The 21,626-nt window shown below is 46.2% G+C and overlaps 1 protein-coding gene and 1 long non-coding RNA gene across 2 annotated transcripts; both read right to left on the bottom strand.

The window, feature by feature from the left end:
- Positions 1-14,029: 14,029 nt before the first annotated feature.
- pmp22a (peripheral myelin protein 22a) lies at positions 14,030-17,009 on the bottom strand. The gene is made up of 5 exons (XM_027010818.2): positions 16,814-17,009; positions 15,699-15,788; positions 15,476-15,569; positions 15,126-15,266; positions 14,030-14,836 (listed from the first exon to the last, which is right to left on the bottom strand). The coding sequence occupies exons 2-5, from the start codon at positions 15,774-15,776 to the stop codon at positions 14,676-14,678; spliced, it is 474 nt and encodes a 157-aa protein (XP_026866619.2). The 5' UTR covers positions 15,777-15,788; positions 16,814-17,009; the 3' UTR covers positions 14,030-14,675.
- Positions 17,010-20,139: 3,130 nt separating this feature from the next.
- LOC118242204 lies at positions 20,140-21,626 on the bottom strand. Its single transcript, XR_004776646.1, has 3 exons — positions 20,854-21,626; positions 20,409-20,647; positions 20,140-20,245 (listed from the first exon to the last, which is right to left on the bottom strand). It is a non-coding gene; the product is annotated as an uncharacterized LOC118242204 (long non-coding RNA).

Below are 21,626 nucleotides of genomic sequence, written 5' to 3'. Positions count from 1 at the left end.
AATAGGCAGCCAGCAGCCCTATAGCTCAGTTGGCCGCTGTACTTAGACCAGCTTGTTGTGTTCCTGTCTTATTAGAATTCCTCATATCTTTGGTTTGAGCAAATTACAAAAAACAAAATGACAAACCGGTTTATAAAAATCTGTCATTTGTAGCACAGATCTCCAGCACATATGTTAAATAATGGTAAATCCACATTAGTTCACCAGATTTCCAAAAGAATTCCAAATTGACCATGTTGAATATTTATTAATACTCTCAGAATATACTATAGTGTAAAAAACCTTAGACTGGTTTCTTTGTGTCTAAGAGTTCGAGAGTAAAAAGTGGTTCTGCCCCAAGTTTGGCATGGAATTATTCATAATACAATACTTTTTTTGGTGACTAAGCATTTGTCTTATAGTAGTAAACTTTTCTGATTAATGAGAAAATTACACAATGCCTTTATTTCAAATGCATATTACTCATCCCTGGCGAAGGATTTCACTAAATAACTCATACTGCTGAAAAGATGGGGTTTCAAAATAAGAACAGCATGAAGTTGGTGCCTTGAGCCCCAACCACATTCCTTTATGTGCAAATAAAACTATAAAGTGTTACAAATGTTGCACTACTGAAAAAGCTGCACACTGAACTTCATGTCGAATGTGACTAAGTGTTTTTATTAATACGGTTCAGTTTATGAGTCTCACCACTACATTTTAACAACTCTCCAATGAAGCAAGAGTAAGTCATTTGCCATGTAAAGCAGACAAAAACAAGCTAACCGTGAACCACGTTTCGGTGTGCTTTTACAACACCACAGCAGCTGCTGACAGTTACAAGGGGACTAATTCTGCACTAGCTGCCTTTGATGGATTCTCTGATTCTTCATCTGTAGTAATGTATAGTGTACATGCCACCTTAACACAGTTGGGTTCGCGATATCATCATATTTGGTGCATTTGTTAATTAGGAAATCTTTCCAACAGTGAAATAGCAAAACATATATTCAAACGTGACGGGAACGTCTTCGGATCGTTATGACTTTTATTACATTAAGGCCCTTAATTTATTTAAGACTTTAATTACTTTAAAACAAATACCCAGATGTCTGTGACATGATTAATAAATAACAGCGGATGTACTTAGTGTGAGGTATAGGGGGCCAAATTTGCTCCAAAGCACAAAATAATTATTTCCCCTGTTTTCCTCTTTGTTCTGTGTTTTTGAACATGCCTTAAACAAAACTATTGCATCTAATTCTCTAGCAATGATAGGTCAGAAGCAAAACTTTGTCAGTGTTTTGCACATTTTGCTGTGGTGATCATTTTCAGGTTGAAACATCCCCTTTAAGCACCAGCACTGGTGGCTCAGTGGTTGAGGTCCTCGACTTGTAATCAGAAGGTTGTTGGTTCAAGTCCTGCCGCTGTTAGGCCCCTACGCAAGACCCTTAAACCTCAAGTTGTACTCAGTCATAATTATAAATTGCTTTGGATAAAAAATTAACTAAATGAAATGAACAATATAAGCCTAGATTTACAGGCTACTTATTTCGCACTATGACAATTTTCCAAAAGTATTGCGGAAATCTGAGTAAGAAAACATCACAAATATGATTCTAAATAAATAACTGACACCATAACGGTGGTTATTACCAATAAACTGTACAGCAGTGTTCTTCTGTAATGCTAATATCTGAGCCTCTGACACTGGAAAGCCTTTAAAGAGGAGAACGTGCTGCTGATTTGGAGGGAGGAGCAACCCCCGCGTGCTCCGCTCTGCGTCTCCATGGGAGTGCACCCCGGCTGTTACGGCAGCCCGTTCCCGGAGCTGCGCACGCACTGTGGCTGCTTACACAAGCACGTGGGCGGCTGCCACTGGTCTTGCACTCGCAAAGCAGCGACAAATTCCCCCTTGGCGCACATTCCCGGCCCATTTCATGGCACTTTAGCTTTGCTGTCGTCTCTTCCTGCTGCCCCCCATTTGCACCCTTGTGAATCAAACCATCTGCGCTCGGGCACGTGACGTTGGATCCTGCTGCTGAGGCCCGGTGACTTCAGCCACTGGGAGATACCACTGAAAGGTCAGCTGCTTTGCCGACCTTTGCCTTGTGTCCGTAGCTTGTGGGTGAAAAGATGTCTGGCAAAGCACTGAACTTTGAAGATCCGCCCAGCTCCTCGTCGACATTCCGACCAGGTGGGCGCTGTCTCTGAAGCCCTCCCTGCTCATGTCAAAGACCCACAGTTCATCACAGTGGGCAACAGAACAGAGAACAAAAACATATATAAAGACAATGCACTTGTTTGCATTGGGTTATCCAAGCACACACAAACGTGCGGACTTACACTTTCATCTCACTTTGAACTTCATTTGTCAGTCAGAATTCTGGTTGACAATCATAAAAATGAACTGAATCCATGTCTCCCTTCACATGTCATTTTACAATATGTTCTAATACATATTTGGCTGGCGCTGTGCAGTAACAATATACTGATTCAGCACTGCCTCGGTAAAGTTCCAACATGCGCCTGTCTGCTGATAAATTGCCCACTGGATAAATAATGTCTTTTGAAAACAAGATATGTGAATTGCCGTTCCTTGTCTGTATGTGCCAAACAAAACCTTCAGAGCTCAGGCAGAATGTTCTGCCTTCTGCGGGTTCCCTGCTTTACGGCAAGAACTTCAGAAAAACATTTTTCCTCCAGTCGTACATTTCCAACAAGCGCTGTGGAGAGTTTCCTCTTTTTACAATCCTTGAGAGATGCTCCTAGTCCAGTGCTAAACTGAAATACGCCCAGCCCTCAGATTAAAGCCGACCACGTAACACATCTTTTCGCGGCACACTGTTTAATGAATAGGAGTTCTGTTATGAATGTCAGAGAGTTCATTAAGCATTTGTTTGTAGTGTGAGAGCGTTGTAAAGCATTGTTAAACTGCATCACAGAAACCAGCCACAGTGCCTGAGGAACGTTCTTCTGTTTATGGCCCCTGCATGAGCGCCTGCGTCAGAGTTAACGAATGCCAGAGAGATGAAGCCGAAATGTACGGATTAAGAACGCTTTGATTGTTTGCAGATGAACGGAGCGGTTCAGCCTGAGGAGGACGGAAAGGAGCAGAAGGAGATGAGGCCTGCAGACTCGGCGGTGCACGCAGGTTTGCAGGCTGAAATCTGCTTCTCATTGTGCTATTACCCAGCTTCGTTCAAGATTCTTCTACAAGCAGAAGATGGCACTCGCGTGACCACATCAGTTCAGTGCTCTCTTGGGTATGTGAAGATTCCCAGAGTCTGTGTGACTGTGTGTTTGTGTGGGAGATTTCAGAATGGATGCTGTGTATTGTGAGTATGCAAAAACACTTAGCCAATAAAGCCTGATTCTGATCTAGTTGTGATTCACACTGGAACTGCAGGCGGAAGTTCTGGACTATTGTTGTGCTCATAGGTTTACATAGCCTGGCAGAAGTTGTGATTTTATGATATTTTTTTCAGAGAATAATAATGATAATACAACAACTTTTCTTTTATTCATGTTTAGTGGCTGGGTCACGCCACTTATTATTAAACAATTGTTTTTGCTCTTTTTAAAATCATAATGACAACAGAAACTACCCAAATGACCCTGATATAAAGTTTACATACCCTGGAAGTTGACACACACAGGTTTAAATGGCTACTAAAGGTAACCATCCTCACCTGTGATCTGTTTGTTTGTCAATCAGTGTGTGCGTATAAAGTCAGTAAGTTACCCCTGCATGAGACATGGGGAAAGCAAAAGAATTATCAAAGGATATGTGGGAGAAGATAGTTGAACTTTATAAAACAGGAAACTAATATAAAAAGATACCCAAGGAATTGAGAATGCCAATCAGCAGTGTTGAAACTCTAATTAAGAAGTGGAAAATGAGGGATTCTGTTGAAACCAAGACAAGCTCAGGTAGACCAACGAATATTTCAGCTACAACTGCCAGGAAAATTGTTCGGGATGCAAAGAAAAACCCACAAATAATGTCAGCTGACATACAGGACTCTCTGAAAAAAAGTGGTGTGGCTGTTTCAAGATGCACAATAAGGAGGCACTTGAAGAAAAATGGGGTGCCTGGTTGAGTAGCCAGAAAAAAGCCCTTACTACACCAATGCCAAAAAGCAGCCCGCTTACAATATGCCAAACAGCACAGAGACAAGCCTCAGGATTTCTGGAACAAAGTTATTTGGAGCAATGAGACCAAAATTGAACTTTTTGGCCACAACCATAAACGCTACATTTGGAGAGGAGTCAACAAGGCCTATGATGAAAAGTACACCATCCCTACACGGAGGTAACTTGTAGCACCTAATAACTATAAAAACCAAGCAGTGTCTTTTGAATGGGAAGTAGTTTGTGAAAACTCCAATGTCCTTTTGCGGATGTGGAGTCTCAGGAGGTCAGCCCGCCAAATACAGATCAACTGCTGTTTCTCCCCTGTCCATGTGCCGTTCAACATCTTACACAGCTCAAATGGTTTGAGCTGCAGAGTATCAATATCACAATGAAACGCCTCCTCCCCGCACGCTGCGGGGGATGGGGGGTGGGGGGGATCTTTCGTAAGCGGCTAGTTTATGGAGTCGACCCTGATGACAACCATCCATTTGTCTTGCTTAAATAACCCGCAAGATACTCAAGGTTCGGAATGTGCACATGACGCTTTTCGCTGAGCTCATGTCTCCTGCTGAGGTCGGAGTGTGTGGGCTCCCTGGGACCTCGGAGCACACGAGAAATACAAGCAAGACTCCGGCGCGCAGGCTGTGTGGGGTGAAGCTGGGTGCATGCGGCAAGGCCACAGATTACTGATTACAGATTCCAAACACGCCTGCTTGATCGTACAGGGGATCAGGACCGCTCTGGCCTTTCCAGGGTGGGAATGTGGCGGAACAGTGTCTCTGCAGCGGGACTGGGTCCAGTTATTAGCAGACCCCGCGCGGGTCTGTACGCCTGGCCCACCAGCGGGGGCGGAGGGGGGGCTCTACTGCGGGGTGGAGTGAAGCACCCACCTCTCGCGATCCCCTCCTGTGGATGCGGGAGTTGGGCATGAGCATACTTGTACGTGCTCGTGTTTTGGACTAAGGGGGGAATCTCAGATGTGTTGAGCATTTGTTGTTTGTGTGTTTGTGGATGAAGTGGGGGTGTGTGTGTGTGGGGGGGGCGTTTTCAGGGCTATCCGATTTCTTGAACGCGCACTGCGCGTGTGCACTGGCGAGAATCAAGGCCAGCATTTTACGATCCGGCACGATTTATGGCACTGTTCGTATCCAAAGGAAATAAGGGGCAATGAGGCAGGAATGTGCAGCATCGAGACCCATCCTTGAGTAGCGACATAAAGGGCCTTTGATGTGAAGCACCATCTTGGGGCATAAGGCTTCATTAAGATCTCCCTGCTGCATTCTACCGGTGTGGCTTTTTACGCTTTACAGGAACCTCTCGGAGATAGTAACAGTGGCTGGAGCCAGTTAAATTAAGTCAGTTAAATTGTCAAAATTAGGCACAAATGGTAAGAGATGTTCTCTGGAATACACAAAACAGCAGTTGAGAAATATGATCTGGACTGTGGGTTGTAGCTGCACATTTGTTTGTATGCAGATATGTATGTATACCACCCCAAAGGAGAAGGCTCTCTCTTCATTCCCAAAACAGGGTAGAAATTTTTTTTTTCTGCTAGCACATGACCAGGCCTGATTGTTTTGTAAGTAGTGTGCTCACGTGAATGTTTGAGCCAATACTGGGCAGTCCTAATCTAGACAGCTCTCGGTCCACATTCAGGCTTCAAGCATGTCCCTGACCAGAGGTGCCAGAAATATCAGCTATAACAGCTCAACTCACTGTTTCCCCCTAACACTTCTAAAAGCTTTGATGACTATTTCAATTGCTTATTTAAATAGTCATCAAATTTGACATATTTTATTGTTGTCCAGACATTAATTGCATTAACAGGAAATTAAGACTTGTGAAATGAACATAGTCTTTGTTTACATGAAACATTTTAGGAGAATCTGTGCTATCTAGTCTGCACAGTTTACATGAGGAGGTTGTCTGCTATGATATGCTTATTTTCAAAGGTTTGCTTGGCACAGCGCACAAACTGTGACCCTCCAACTGTCCACAATCTCCCTTTGACCCACTAGTGGTCCAACAGTGCTGACAGGAAAAGGAAATGGAGAAAACAGAATGTGAAAGCAAAGCTGGTGGGGTGTCAGGGGTTGGAAGTGTCTGCTTAATATGGAATAAATTAAGTAGCACTACTGAAAAACTACTGAAACACTACTGAAACACTACGGTGCTCTGCTTGGTTTCTCTGGCGTGTTCCTTTAAAAATAACCCTTTATTCTTTAGTGCTCCACGCAAAGTAGCAGCACCAGGATAAAAGGGATATGCTAGTGGACTCGTTTGGCGAGCAGACGGCAATTCCAACCTGGGGTGGACGTTCCAGAAATTTCCTTTCTGAGTGCCCTCCACAGCTGAGGTCAAAGCTCCCAGCTTTCCGAGGTCGTGGCTGCTAATCCGAGGGGGAGGTAGCAGTAAATTGCGAGCGAAGCCCTGCTTGCTGCGTGGAGGATGAGGCTCGTCCTGGGAGGGAAACAAGGAATCCACTCAACCGTTTTCTTACTTTTCCCGCTCAGCCTGCCCTTCACGATCATTAAAGCATTCGGCGGGAGCAGGCGTCCGCCTCTCGCCCAGACAACTCTCTGTTCTCCTCCTTCCGCGTGGAGACATGACACGGTGAATGCATTTGGTATCTTCTGCTCACCCCTCGTACTCAGCCATGTTGACCATTCAGAGGTCAGAGGTCAAAAGGTTTATTAGCGCATCCTCATCCTGGTGACACCGATAGCAGCTACTGTACAGCAGACGTGGTCTTTGAACTCCATGCCAACAGTGAGACAGACAAGGTACCATTCGATGGCATGAAGTGACACTGAAAATAAAGTTTGGAATAGCTGATTTAGGTACTAGAAGAGTGATCGCGTGTTAATGTCGGCAATGACGGGCCTTTTTGTTTTCAAACAAGACTTTATTTTGAATATAAATTTTATCACAATAGTTCATGGCAGGATAGCCTTTATAGCCTACAGATAAAAGCCATTTCGCAACAGAATAGCTGATAATGTTTGGATTAAGCTTCAGAGAGGAGCTGTAAATTCCACATCATTTTTCCTGTCAGTGTTACCCAACGCCGTGGGCGACACCGCAGGAAGGGGGCTGTCCCTGAATGCTACACCCCTGACGCGCGGTCCGGGCGCCCACCGCTCCTCCGTGAACACGCCTGGTCGCCCGCTCCTGCGGCAGCTCCCTCTCTGCGCTGAGGTGAAAAAACTTGGCTGTAAAAACTATGACTAAACGTCAGAAAGTTGTTCCCTCGCCCTCGCTTGCTTTGTGATAAACCACAGCTCGGGCAGGAGCGGCTCCTTCGCAGCCTCGGTGTGCAGTCTTGTCCAGACCTGATGCGCCACTATGGCGAACGAGGCATGCTAGTTGGAACAAGCAGCCATTTGTGGCTCTGGGGATAAACAGGCACAGAGGCAGAGCAAGAACCGTGGGCTCCTTAGTGAAAAGACTTAGAACTGGTGTGTTTTTTAATAGCATTAGTTGTTTATTGTTAGTGTTTAGTTATAGCTCAAACCTTTATTTATAGCTAAAGCCCATCCCTGAAAGCAGTGTTACTCAGTGTTCATGACTTTACAAGAAATCCAATCAAGCATTCTGATTCAGAGACTGATTTTACCTCACTTAAGACACAATTTCACACAAGCCAAAGCACTTCAACACTTTTTAAAGGCTTTCTGTATATTATGGTACACAAAGTAGAAAAACTGCATGCCAACTTACTGAATATAGACATGTGGAAAAAAAGTCACACCTTAAAGTAAAAAGCAAACAAACAAACGTTGTTATTACACGTCATTAAAAGCTGTCCCTTGTGGGTAGTTTTGGTAGGAAACAGTGAAGTATCTCCCATGGTCTCCCACACAGACGAACGCTCCCTCAGCCAAAATGCTTCGGTTGGCGTGTCAACAGAGGCGAAGCAGAGACATGGCTGAGCACACGTCTCTGTCGAAAAGTGCATGTGTGAACGCGTTGTGCCATGGCCGTGCTGTTCTGCTTACAGAACGGACTACTCACACAAACCCAGACTACTAATAAGCTGTCATCATTAACAACAGGAGAGTTGCATCATCCAGACTCTTTATTAAGATGCACCCTGGGATTTGTTCTCAGCGGATGTCTCAGCATAGCACGTGAGGAAGTTCAGATATCGACAGGCAATTAAAACTGCAAAATGATGCAAACTGAAACCATCGCACAGTGAAGTCTGAGGGGTCAGTGGTTTCTGGTTTGCTCGAACTCTCATTCACCTCTATGCCCTTCTCTTATCCATGCCTCACTCACTCCCTCCCCGCTGAACATGTTTGCATCTTGTGGGCTTTTGGCAGCTGTAAAGAGGTACTCTGTGGCTCACACCAAGGGAACTGGTTGCACAACGCAGTCTAAAAATCTGTCTACAGTCTTTAACAATGTGCATTTATTAATTTGTGTCTCCGGTTAACCTCACTGAGAGTTTCTGTTAGTAAATCTGTCCAGTGGTGTAACACAAAATTCTGGAGGCCTACCGCAAGAGGCAAGGTGAAAGCTCATTTGTTTATTATTATTATTTTTTTAAAATTATTTTTTCAAATTTACAATTGATGCCCTCTTAGCTTGAGGCCTGTGTGCAGTGCGTGCCCCGCATGCCTCTTCCCTACACCAGTGTATCTGTGTATCTGTCCGGCAACTAAAAGCTTGAGAGTAAAATAATTACGACTATTACTACGAATGATCCCACCCAACTGCTCCCTTCACAGAGTGTTAAAAGCCAGTGCCTGCCACAGGCCGCCTGCGTTCATTCCTGAGGGATTACAAACTGCCTGTGAGGCAGATGATCCACAGGCTGGCAGGACGGGGCCAGTCGGGGGGGGTGTCACGGCAACATAAAGAGCTAATCGCCCTGTGGAGGCTGCACACTCTGTCTTGTGTTCGCAACTTAGGAAACAGCTCGTCCACGCACGGGGAAGCACATCGAGAAGAGATAGCGAGATAGGACAGTCCAGGCTCCCCCAATCTGTCTACACTGACACTAATAGCCGGTGGGATGCGGTGCGGGTGGGGGATGACCCTGTGGAGTAGTGCTGGACCATAATATCCAGGGTGTTCTTCAGAGGAGGGTATTCTGTTATACACAAGCGAGTCCTCCATGCGAAGGGCCGGGCCTGGGAACTGATATGGCTGAGCCTCTGTCTTCAAAGTGCCCATCAGTCTTGGGATAAAAATGTTTGCCCTGGGCGTAACACTAGAGCCTCATTCATCTCCAGCCGAATCAGATCTAAAAGATCCCATCGTTCATTGCTCACCAAAACAAACAATAGGTATACCCCCCACCACCACACACACACACACACACACACACACACACACACACACACACACACACACACACACACTGAAGGCTTCTCATGGGGTCAGCAAGGTTAAGCTAGCAGAGAGGCTGAACCTGCGCCTGATACTCCTTTATTTAATCAGGTGTCCATCTCAGAGGACGCAAATGGCGCTGGTCTTATCTGGCGAGGTGCTGGCTATAACAACATCCTGGTTACTCCCTGCGCTCAGAGCTGGAGCGTAATCCATCTGACATTATCTTGTGACAGTCTAATTGCCGTGTATTGTACAGTTCTCTGTACCAGAGAACATAATTACACACATACCTAATCAGCGGTACAAAAGTGCACTACAGTGCGTACAGAAAGAGGCATCGACCATCTTTGTATGCCAACGACTCAACCAAAAACGGAATGCAGCGAAGGGTTCGAAACACTGAGCTCTTTCTTTAGTATCCCTAAAATGAGTCTCACATGGGCATCTAAAAATGTGGTAGACAGCATCACTCAAACATTTCTTCTTATTCTGCTGGCACTAAAATCCAGGATCAGTGTAAGAAGCCAGTGGAGCCAAATGGAAAAGGCACTGGGATCTGTAATTAGCCACAAACACGCAGGCTTATGACACAGTAGAGAAGCCTCAGGCAGCAGATTAGAGACAGCCTGAGTGATAACTGACCGGTGATGCACAGACTGCAGTTTCAGCAGTCTGCCACAGGGCTCCTGGGTGGTGCAGGCGCAGAGGTCAGTGCCCTACCTGACTCTCACTCACAGTGGAAATGCAACAAAGTCAACTTATTCTAGACAGAAGGAGAGAGAGGGAGAGAATGAAGAGACAGAGAACTGGTGGCTTTTGGTGTTGACAGGGACGAAAACAGGGTAGAGAGTCGCATGAACCAGCTCTGTAACCCGCTGATGAAAGCCATGATGTTTCAAAGCACAAAATGAACTTTGAGTGCCGACTCGGCAGGAACGCGGCTTTCTTCCCTCAGTCACGCAGGAGGACTTCCAGCGCCCTGATTTCTGGGTGAAGCACAACGATTCACCATGCTGATTGATTAGGCTGCTCATTTTTGGGGCTTTTTTTTTTTTTTTGAGGGTAGGCTTTGTCTGCTCTGGGCTCTGGGGAACTGGGGGTTTATCTGAGCTTTGAAAAGTCCTAAAGCTATAGCATGCCAGCACATCAAGTCCTCGACGAGCACTCACTTCGGCTGAGCGTGGAGGAAGTCTTTGTGCTCCTCCGGCTTGGCTGACTGGAGACGTGATGTGGGAGGGGAAGAGGTCACGGGTAAGAAAGCTGAGCAGAGCGTGCTAGACAGGTTATTTAGAGGTTGTGAAAAAACGCTTCAAAGGCAGCTTGGCGCGCATGCGGGTGCACGCCGGGGGGGGGGGGGGTGTTTGGGGTTATGGTGCTTAGCCAGGTCAGCGTTTCTGGACATCCACGATGCGTCCTCCACCTTCCCGTCCTCTGTTGTCCCAGCAGTATACCGGAACTGCTTCCCTGCGTACCGGAACCACGCCCCTGCGTACCCAAGTGTCTGTGCATGAGAGACTGGCGTGGTGGGGAGATTCCCACAAGCTCTGGGCGTCAGAGGGCAAAGGCATCCCCCGGGCCATGCATCTGCAGCCCGGGCCGGCTCGGCTCTTTTCGACGGGACAGTCAAAGTGAGCAGCGAGCCGCGCCCTAATGCGTATTAGCACCACAAAGAGGAGCGGGGAGGGGCGCAGGCAGGGGCCCCCGCTTTGATTCCGGGGAGATTTATGGCCCTGGTGAAATCGGGCCCGAATATCCCTGGCTTCCCATTTTCTCCATCATTTACTCCCGCGTAAAGGGCCCGCCTTTGTTCCTGGAGACAGGCGGCTGGGACGGAAAAGGCGGCCCATCTAAAGAGAGAAAGTGAGGGGGGGATCTCACGGCCGGCCGGGGACGCTCGCTTTGGGGTCTCCATCAGCTGGAGCTGATGGACGCAGGGGCCAGGTTTTGCACTCCCAGTTAAAACATCTCCAGATAAACACTGCCTGTAAGATCACATTGGAGGACGGGACCAGTATAGCGAAGGCTAGTGTGAGTTCTGTTAATCGGTGCTAAACGGATGCGGAGGGGTGAGTACAGAAAGGCGGGACAATATCCTCTTCACCCCCGACCCCCGCCCTGTGGCATCCCCGGACGAGGGGCTCTATGTCCTGCAGTAAATACTAGCCGTCCCCCGGTGACCCCGAGAGTGATAAATAACCCTTAAGCTTAACCACGTTTGAAATGGTGCTGTGAGGTCATTAACCCCCCCGGAGTTTTCTTGACATTTCCAATATGCTAGCAATGCAGGCTTGGAGCAGGAGCTTTAATTGTACACATTTTGGGTACGGAAGTTGGGAAGGAGAGCAAGGCAGTTTGAAATGCTTCCGATGAGCCAAGTATTTAACGCTTTGTTTACAGACTCATTGTGTCTTGGTGATAGAGATGCTGATAGTGGTGATTGCTGTTCAAGGTATTCCAAAAGCAACCGTCTTTATTTGTAACTGGATGTAAAACTCTGTGGTTGTGTGTTCTATACCAATCTGAATTAATATGGTAATTTCATCAACCTGATTTAAATTCTTGAATTCTTCTAAACTCTTTTTTCAAACCCCTGATTTAGAGATTATGCCATATTAAATGTTCAGAGCATTTCAGGCCACAATGTCATTTTTGCCCATCGGTTTGCGAGGAGGACAGCGAACACTCAACACACTGCAAACTCATCACATCACAACACTCAACAAACTCACATTTTTGTGCTGAAACAACTAAATACCCATACCCACTTCTACAGTCTTTTCTTTTCTGTTTAATGATGCTCTTTGCAAGCAGGGCTGTGAACTCCGTCACATTTTCCTCGGATTCATGGATCTCTGCGGGAGATTTCAGAGTGGGCCCTCTCCTAATCCGTGAGACCAAAGCCAATTCATCCATTCACTTGTCCACATTTACAAATAACTCTCAGTGGTTTGGCGTGAACGACATATTGGTATAATTGCCACGCTAGTCTATCAACAGGAAACAAGAAAATATTTGTTTTAATCGTTATTTATTTCTGTAATAACTGCTACACACGAGAAAAATAAATAATGTCATAACAAGAAGGTTAATCGGCAACGTCCTATTCCATTATACTAATATTAAGTGTCTGTCGCCATCTAGTGGTGACTTGTGAAGTGCTTCCTTGTGGACAGCCCTACGGTAAAGACTGTGCAATAGCTTTTCAACCTCCTCACCTCCCCCCTGATTATATATTCAGATAAAAGCTTTGCTGTTCTCTATAATTTCCCCGTGACTGCATTTCGGCACCCCAGAGACATTTATTTAACACGCACTCTCTCGCCTCTTTCTGGGGTAGGCAGGGTGAATTTGTACTAATGTATATTACGAGGCTGTGGATACACAGTGCATACGGAAAGCTTTCAGACCCTCTCAATTTTCCATCTTTTTGATATGTTTCAATCTGCACACAGTACCGTTACATCGCCCCCGTCTGTGTGGATAACGCCACGTGGTTCCTTGTTTTGCTTTCGCCCTGTGCGCTACACGTGCTGCCTCTTCCCTCTCACGCGCCCTCGTCCTCGTTTCTCTATTACTCTCACCAGCGTTTCGTTTCCAGTCTTCCACGTCGGTTATCCTTATGAAAGCTTTTATTCCGCGTTTGTCAGGTCTCGTTTTTTTTGTTTGTTTTTGGCTTTCGTTTCGGCTTCCCTCTGACTGCTCGCGCTTTGATCCTACTTTAGCTCCCGCGCGCAAAAGCAAAAACAGGCTTGTGGAACATTTTGTAAACATACTAAAAATGTTAAACTGATTTTCCATTTGTGTAAGTATTCAGACTTGGCATCACGCCATTTTCAGGTTTGTCCAGAGATGCTCTGTTAGAGCTGGGTCTGCGCTCCAGGTAGGCCAGATTTCCACAGAGCTTTCCTGAAGTCACTCACCTTTTCCGAGAGGTCATTGGGTCATTGTCTTGATGAAATGTACACCTTCACCCCAGCGTGGGATCTTGGGCGATATAGAAAAGGATTTTGCCCCTGTCACTGAAAAACATCCCTATATCATGATATAAGGATGGTATTAATGGAGTGATGCTCAGTGGCTGGTTTACTCCATACACAGTCCTGGGAATAACGGCCAAACGGTCTGTTTCATAATGCACACCTGACAGAGGGGGTTCGCTTAATTGAGGTGGTTTGACATCAGCTGCTGCCAGATCACACAGCGTGTGATCCTGTACACCGGCACGTCCGTTACTCCAGACTACAGTGCAAGATCGCTGCTGCTGACTCCCCACTCGCAGAGGACACGTCCGAAGCGTAGCGCTTCTAGCTCCGTGACCGTAGGAGCTCGCCGACAGGAACATGTGGTTTCTTTTTCCTCACATGATTAAAAGACATTAAAAGGTGACTTCATCATTCTCTCTCGCCGTCCATGGGAGGGGTTCCCTTCGTTTGCCAGAAAGTTGTTTACCGTAGCAAACTTGGCCTGTTGATACGCAGGTATCTCGTCATGGCTGCTTAAAGAGCGCCACAGAATTCCCCTGTTATTGACACTTCAGCGCTGTCTGGTGGCCAAATAAATAATTGCAAGTGAATTCTGAAAATTAGAGACTATTTATTTTTGTCTTATTAAAAAGGAATACAGAAAGATTTAAATTCAAAAGAGATACTTGAGCACAGATACAATACACTATGTTGATTCTGCTCAATTTAAAACACACTTTGAGCCTATATGTATGTCTAGCTATTAAGTTTAGTGAAAAAAACAGCACCGTTTCACAAATTTGAAAAAAAAAGAAAAGAAAATATATAACAATTCTTCTTGGTTTATCACCAAAAGACAAGTACAATTTCAAGTCATTTCCCTTTCAGAGCATACTTCTATTACATACAAGATGCTTAATATGGGGTAAAACAAACAACACAAGCATAAAAGATGTATACTCTTCCTTCCTTTTTTCCTTTGTGGTCAGCTTCACTATTTGGGGTCTTCCTTGACAAGGTTTCAACATTTGTATTTACAAAAGCTGTGTGTATGTGATATAAATAATGCCACAAGCCACAGACGGTGAGGCGCATCGTCATCTGTGAGTCACCACAGTGGTTCTTCGTGACTTTTTGTTGTCCTTGTTCACGTTTGGTATTGACCCACAGGCCAGAGAGAGGAGCCTGTTTGAGCGTGTGGGCTGAGCCGCGTTCTCAGCGGCGGGGCGAGGGAGGGGTCCTCCGTTGGGCTCTCCCTCACTCCTTCTTCTTCAGGATGATGTAGATGAAGCCGCTGAGCAGAGTGAGGGAGAAGGCTAGCCAGGCCAGCACGTAAGCGTAGCCGTACGAGCCGTCTTCTTTGGACTTATCTGGACTCATCACAGTGTAGATTATAGCTCCACTCATCACAAAGAGACCTGGAGGAGGAGGAGGAGGAGGAGGAGGAGGAGGAAGAGGAGGAGGAGGAGGAGGAAGAGGAGGAGGAGGAGGAGGAGGAGGAGGAGGAAGAGGAGGAGGAGGAGGAGGAGGAAGAGGAGGAGGAGGAGGAAGAGGAGGAAGAGGAGGAGGAGGAGGAGGAGGAGGGTGGGGTGAAAGTGAGTTCTTCATTCAAACCAGCCAAAGAGAACAAGCCCATGAATGGTGCCACACCCACCGTCCCGCAACCCCGTTTGCCTGCTGGAACAGGCAGCAAGAGACCATACTCACTGGCGAGGACCTGGAAGACAGCAGTGAAGAAGAACCGACCGCCCTTGGCCAGCGTGAACAGCTGGCACAGGAAGATGATGAAAGCAACTGAGCTAAACAGTGTAGCCAGAACCATTAGAGCCTGCACAGCCTGCAGCCAGTCTGAAACCACAACCAGGGAGACAAACAGCTTGCCCTCAAATTCATTACTGGATATATTTTTTAAAATAAATGATTCAGGGTCTTGTAAATAAGCCTATAAAACATATACACATATTCATATCCATTGGAATATTGTAAGAAACAATGAAAACATCTACATTTGCCGTCAGTACAGCTATGTGCAGAGACTGGGCAGACGTGTGACCTACCTGTGTTGCTGACACTTATGCATTTATGTTGATCATCTCTTAGCTGACAGTTATACCAGAGATCATAACTGCTCTCCTTTAATGTCTTCCAGGCCTATATCACAGGGTCAACGCATTACCACAACACACCTGATAGCTTTAACGTGCAAACCTTAAGCAATACTAAACTCATGTAATTCTCAACACGATCCTAAGAATAGTTTCTAAAAAAGTCCAAACTCACATTTGCAGATGTAGAAATGAGGAGAAGAATCAAGTCTATGACGTGTAAAATGACAGTTCCAGCGAGCACAGCCAGCATGGTGATGTCGACCTGAAGAATGCAGAAACACAAGCGAAGACGCCCACTGAACCACCTCCCACCATCTCCTTCAATGAAATGAGTTTTCCAGCGCGCACGCAGTTCACCTTCTAGACGCCAGGACGCGCTAATTTCAAATAGTAATTTCAAATATATATATATATATATATATATATATATATATATATATATATATATATATATATATATATATATATATATATATATATATATATATATATAGTTACGGTGTAATTCTATACACACACACACACACACACACACACACACACATAGCGGGCAAAAAGTAGATTTTAATTCAAAACACCTACCGAATCAATATTACACTAAACAAATAACAGGTAAAAAGTGGTTATATCACCAAGAGTGTAGATAATTCAGTAACGCTACATGTTCACTTGGTAGAAACGCGAAGCAATCGTTTACCCTTAAATAAGTTTTTTATTTTTTCATGGACAACAGATTTAGAATAAAAAACATTATCGAACTTCAGTTCACGATTAGCAATAATAAAGAAATAATAATAATAATAATAATAATAATAATAATAATAATAATAATAATAATAATAATGATAGATATATAAAATAGCTACTTCACGTTAGGAAAATTAGTTGGCAAAAAGAGGATCTGAGTGTGAATACGAGGCGCATCCCAGCAGGAGACTCCCTCGTTTTCATCCAGACCCGTTACACCGCATAACTTTTTTTTTCCCAACGCACTGTGACTTGGACAAAATTTGAGCCCATACAGCGGATCGTTTCATTCCTGTGCAGGCTACTACCGAGACACGATCGACGTAAACAATGAAACAAACAAACAAAAAACTTTCGTCACTTTTAAACAATGCTGAACAAAGACCGAGCAAGCAGCTACAAGCTTGCGCAGCAAGGCGAAATGTTCAGAGGTCTTGAAAGGGTCGGATGAAAAACAACTTCCAAGCGTGCGTAACGTCGGAGGCGCCGATCCTTAAAACACTCCAAACGACACTAACAGATGGAGCTGTGCAAACTTACAGGGCGACGGAATCCTTGAGGAGAAAGCCAGGAAACGGGAGCACAGCGCCGAGCAGCCTTTACTGTGGGACCCTACTATAAGCTAGATTCCCCCGACCACTACTTCTGCACTCCAGATGTAGGACCGCAGCAGTGTTTTTTTGCCCTTTTTTTTCAGGAACGTGAGAACACCGCCCCGTACGCTACGTCACCCGTCGTGACTCCCGGTGCTCGCGCGCACTTGCGGGACTACTCCCATGTTTTGACGTTAAATACTGTATCCCGCTCGTACAACGAAAGCAACATTATCACGCTTTTTTTGGGGGGTGGGGGTGGGGCTCTATATGCCATAACTTTAATGTTGTTATTTTTTTCTCTATTACCACTTCTCTGTTTCCTCTATATTCTGAACATGCGGGAATACACTCGCCTTCAGCACGTTTTTGGTGAGTTCGCGCACTATGCATCGACAGTCGTGCACTTTGCCAGGTTATTTAGCGCGTGTTGACGCTGGCCCCTCCCAGTGGCCCCGCGGTATGCCCAGAATGCGGGCGCGTGTAACAACACCCCTATTTACTTCAGAGACTCGTTGGGGGGCGCACTTAAACTCGGCTGGGGGCAGCTGAGTTTAAACTGCACCAGCCTTCTCGTACGCAACATCACTAGGGCTGCTAAGCGAAAGCCTCGGAGCATGCGCACGCTTTGAGCTTTCCTCGCCTCGAGCTACTGAAAACTGAAAAGAGAAAGTATCTGAGTAGACTGGGCACGAGCGTGCGCTTTGGCTCAATGCAACAGATGACAGAGGTTAAGACTAAAGGGTTGTAAATACACGTGCACGGGCGATCTGCACGCTTCACGCCGTCTACGGGGCCTGGTGCCACCCCGCGTTTGCGCAGCTAGGTCTGGGTTACGCTTTGCCTGTTGGGCCTCGTATGCAGCATCCTGAACACTCCGCAGCAGGGAGACAGTGAAGCACGCCAAAGAAATCGGCTTTAGTTGATCGATGCTGTTCTGTTTGTTGGTTTGGGTTAGTTGGGTTGTTAATGGGACCTGCTGTTGCCCATCTCGAAACTTTGTGACTTCAGCTGAGGACCACCACAAATGAAATATTTCCTTAAAATTATGTGTTTCAGGATTTTGTAATTCGTGTTATTTGTGTTGGGGCAACCAAAAGCAAACAAGCATTTTTATACTGCTAAAATGCATTTCTGCATCCCTCAAATACTAAGTGATCCAGATAGTATATCTAGGGTGTTGGTAAAATATATTTTTGAAAAAAGAATGGTCAGTGTAGCAGCAAACATCTTCATCATGTTCTCCCTCAAGGTAAAAAAAATGTTCACTTCTGATTTTATTGTCAGAAACAGGGCGTGTCTCATTTTGTCAAATCAAAGCAACCTTGCTCACCAGAGGCACTGACCATGGAAGGTTTTTTTTATTGGAAGTTTTTCTTGTATCTTTCTATTGTATCTCCCCATAATTTGAACAAGTCGAGAGTTGGGTATAGTTTATACCTCTCTTCAGAAGTACCCTATAAGTTCTTCTAATGGAAGTCAGAGTCGGTGCAGACACATTTCTGTGTGGGTGTGCTCCTTATGCTTGAAGGGAGGGGCCATTTCCCTTACAGTGAACTTGTGCTTCCACCATAACCACATCCATGTGTTCAAACACCAGCTTGTGAAGCTGACCTTACGCAGCATTACACAACAAAAATATGATTTGCCAGCCTGCGTGGCTGCATCTCAATAAATACTGCGGTTATTAATTGCCAGAAAGTGTTCAGGAATGCCAAAGCACACAGTGGCGAGTGCAAGAGGAGTGTGTATGGGTTAAATTGACGGTAGTGACCCTGTTTCTGCTCGTCTTTGATCAGGGTGCCAGCCGCTTGTACAGAGAGGGGCATGAGTAGATCAGGCCTAACAATGAACACACTGAAGTTATATCTAAGCATCTTATCTCTCCTCAATCCTTATAAATCCCAAAAGGCCCCCACACTCACAGAATGAGAAGGAACTAATGTTTCTCTGCCTCAGCACATGAGGTGTGAAATGACATAAAGTGCTACGCAAAGTTGTGTTAACCAGAAACTAAGGAATAACGGCAAATGTTGTTTGGAGGAAGGTTTTGTCTTCCTTTTTTAAAAATCTGAGCTGTGAGGTAGAGATCTGAAAAAAAGCAGAACTCCATTCAGTGTGTCTCGTTTCACAATGATGCTTGTTTCCCTATGATCACACCACAGCATGTTACTTTTTTTTGGATCCTGAGGAAGATATGTTGGTAATGAAGTCCATGTGCAAAGCACTTGCACTTTGTGTAAGAGACGATTGGCACAGGCGTGCTGAAGCAGTGAGTCACCCAGTGGGGGGGGGCATAAGAGAGCGGAGGGCGAAAGTTCTAGCACTTGCGTGCCAGGCCAACAGTACACGGAGAAAGCGCGACGTGACGGGGGTGGGGGGTTGGGCCGATCAGCTCTGAATGCGAATGCACGCTGGCCGAACTGCACGCACATCTGGCTGGGCCGTGAGCCTCGTATGTGTGGAAGGAAGCCCCACCCACTGCAGGGAGACCTCTGGGAAATGTGGACTGTCAGAGGCTGCGTATAAAAGAAGCCATTTTGGGCCATAGATATGAAGGAGCCGTAGGTCACGCAAGTGTACGTCCACGGGCCTGCTGCTTTCTCAGGGAGGACTTGTCTGGCGCGAGGAGCCGACGAATATAAACTTATGAAAGACACAAGCAAGCATTAACTCAAACATGTCAGCACTCTGAAATGTCTGATCTGCCAGTCCCGGCACACTTTCGCTGGGAAACTCCAGTAGTACATGTCTCGAAGTTTGGGCTTGGGACTTCTTCCTTGTGAGATGGATGTGCTGAAAATGACATTGGTCAGAAACAAGCTACTCTGGGCCGCCTGAAGCTGGGGCGTGGGAGTTTGCAACATCTGCTGCATGAGAGCTACAGTTTCAGACGACATTTTGCCTCCGTTCAGTTGTCCCTCTCTCTCACTTTACAGGCCATGTTGCTGTAATCAAAGAGAGCTTCTCATCGCTCTCTCTCTCTCTCTCTCTCTCTCTCTCTCTCTCTCTCTCTCTCTCTCTGTGTCTGTCTGTGTCTCTCCACTTAGCTCCTATCAGATAACAAGCTGCATGTCTTTCAGGCAGGGACAGAGGGGCTCCGGCTTCACTTCAATGAAAGCAATGGGCAGTCACAGCACACTTGCTAGTGTACAAACTTTCTGAGTGTGTCACAGAGACAGACACACACACACAGACACACACACAGACACACACACACACACACACACACACACACACACACACACACACACACACACACACACACACACACACACACAGACACACACACAGACACCGTGGTGTTGAGGCTGCAAATAAACTGAATTCCATTCAGGGCTGCTGTTTATCTGGACGCTGGGTGGTATTTTCAGTCTCACTAAAAAAAAACATAGAAAAAAAGTTAATTTGTCAATGTTAGGATTATTTTAAAATTTTGCCAAGCCTGCTCTCTCCTCTGTGGCCAGAATGAAGCTCCTGCGTTTTTAGGAGCTTGTTCTGCCACTGGAACTCAAAATCGACCTAAAATCTAAACCCGAGACCTTCGGATGACCAAACAGGAGCTGGCAGTTGATGCAGCCTTAACCAGATTAGCCGGCATCAGGAGCGAGCGACGTGTCCCCAGCCTCCATCTCAGACCCTGAACTCAGGCCTTCCGTCTCAGTGAGATACCCGATCTGCGAAGATACCCAAATGGAGCACAGGCGTGTGCGTCACGACAGAGGCCAGGTCTTGACAGGCCAGCCACCTCCACCATCTGCTAGTCATTTGCCCTGGCTTCCTGTTTGAGATTGTGTCATCAGTGCACACACACACACACACACACACACACACACACACAAATACACACACACTGCAGGTTAGGGAGCGAATGCTGACTAACCTTTGTGGTGGAGTGTATGTATGTGTGTGTGTGTGGGGGGGGTCTGGTGACCGTGGTGAATTGGCAAAAAACTTTGACAGAATCCGGTGTTACCCAGAACTGACCTCTGGCAGGCTGCCAAAACGCTGTCCCGGGGCCAGCTCTGGGCTAAAGTCCGCTGGAATGACCACAGTTTTCCTCCTCACAGACACACACAACGACGCATACTTGTCTTTATTACAAACACAGATAGCTTCATCCCCAGTTTGGCCTTTTTGTCTTGAGTTACCATCCGTTGTTTCACAGCAGAACCCTTTAACCAACCATACAGCCACGAAGTTACCTGGCTCCTCCCTCCGTCACACCCACCCAAAGCGTCACTGGCATGATGTGCAGGAAGGTCTGATTACTGACTGTCCTCTGATAGCTAACTGTCCTGTGGCATGTGGACGAGTGATGGAGACCTTATGAGGGGCCGTAGGGAGGGGTGGGAGGTTCTCCCTCTGCTCCAGCGAGACCCGATTCTGGATGCCGAGAAGTTACCTCATCTGGGGAGTTGGCTGGGGCCTCAGTTCGTGCTCCCAGAGCATCGCTTTCTGTCCATTTCTGACTTACTCTCTCTTTTTGTCTCTGCCTCTGACGCGCAAGGCTCAAAAAATCCACTAAGAGGGGCAGACTTGAATCTCTTTGGACGACAGTGTCCAAACAGGCACACATGGACTGTGTCAGCGTCTGTATACACTTCGGTCTGTGCGGCAAGAGCAGTCTGTCTGCTTGTACTGTGGGGCTCCCCGGCTGCTGGAGTCGAGGAAAAGAAGATTTTTTCCTTCTTTTTTTCCAAGAACTAAGGCACTTAGGGATTCTTCTCATTGCATAAACACATGGCCCCCACCCATGT

The sequence above is a fragment of the Electrophorus electricus genome, chromosome 1 (genome assembly GCF_013358815.1).
Source record: "Electrophorus electricus isolate fEleEle1 chromosome 1, fEleEle1.pri, whole genome shotgun sequence".
Taxonomy (NCBI): domain Eukaryota; kingdom Metazoa; phylum Chordata; class Actinopteri; order Gymnotiformes; family Gymnotidae; genus Electrophorus; species Electrophorus electricus.
This window is presented reverse-complemented; position numbering and strand designations above follow the sequence as displayed.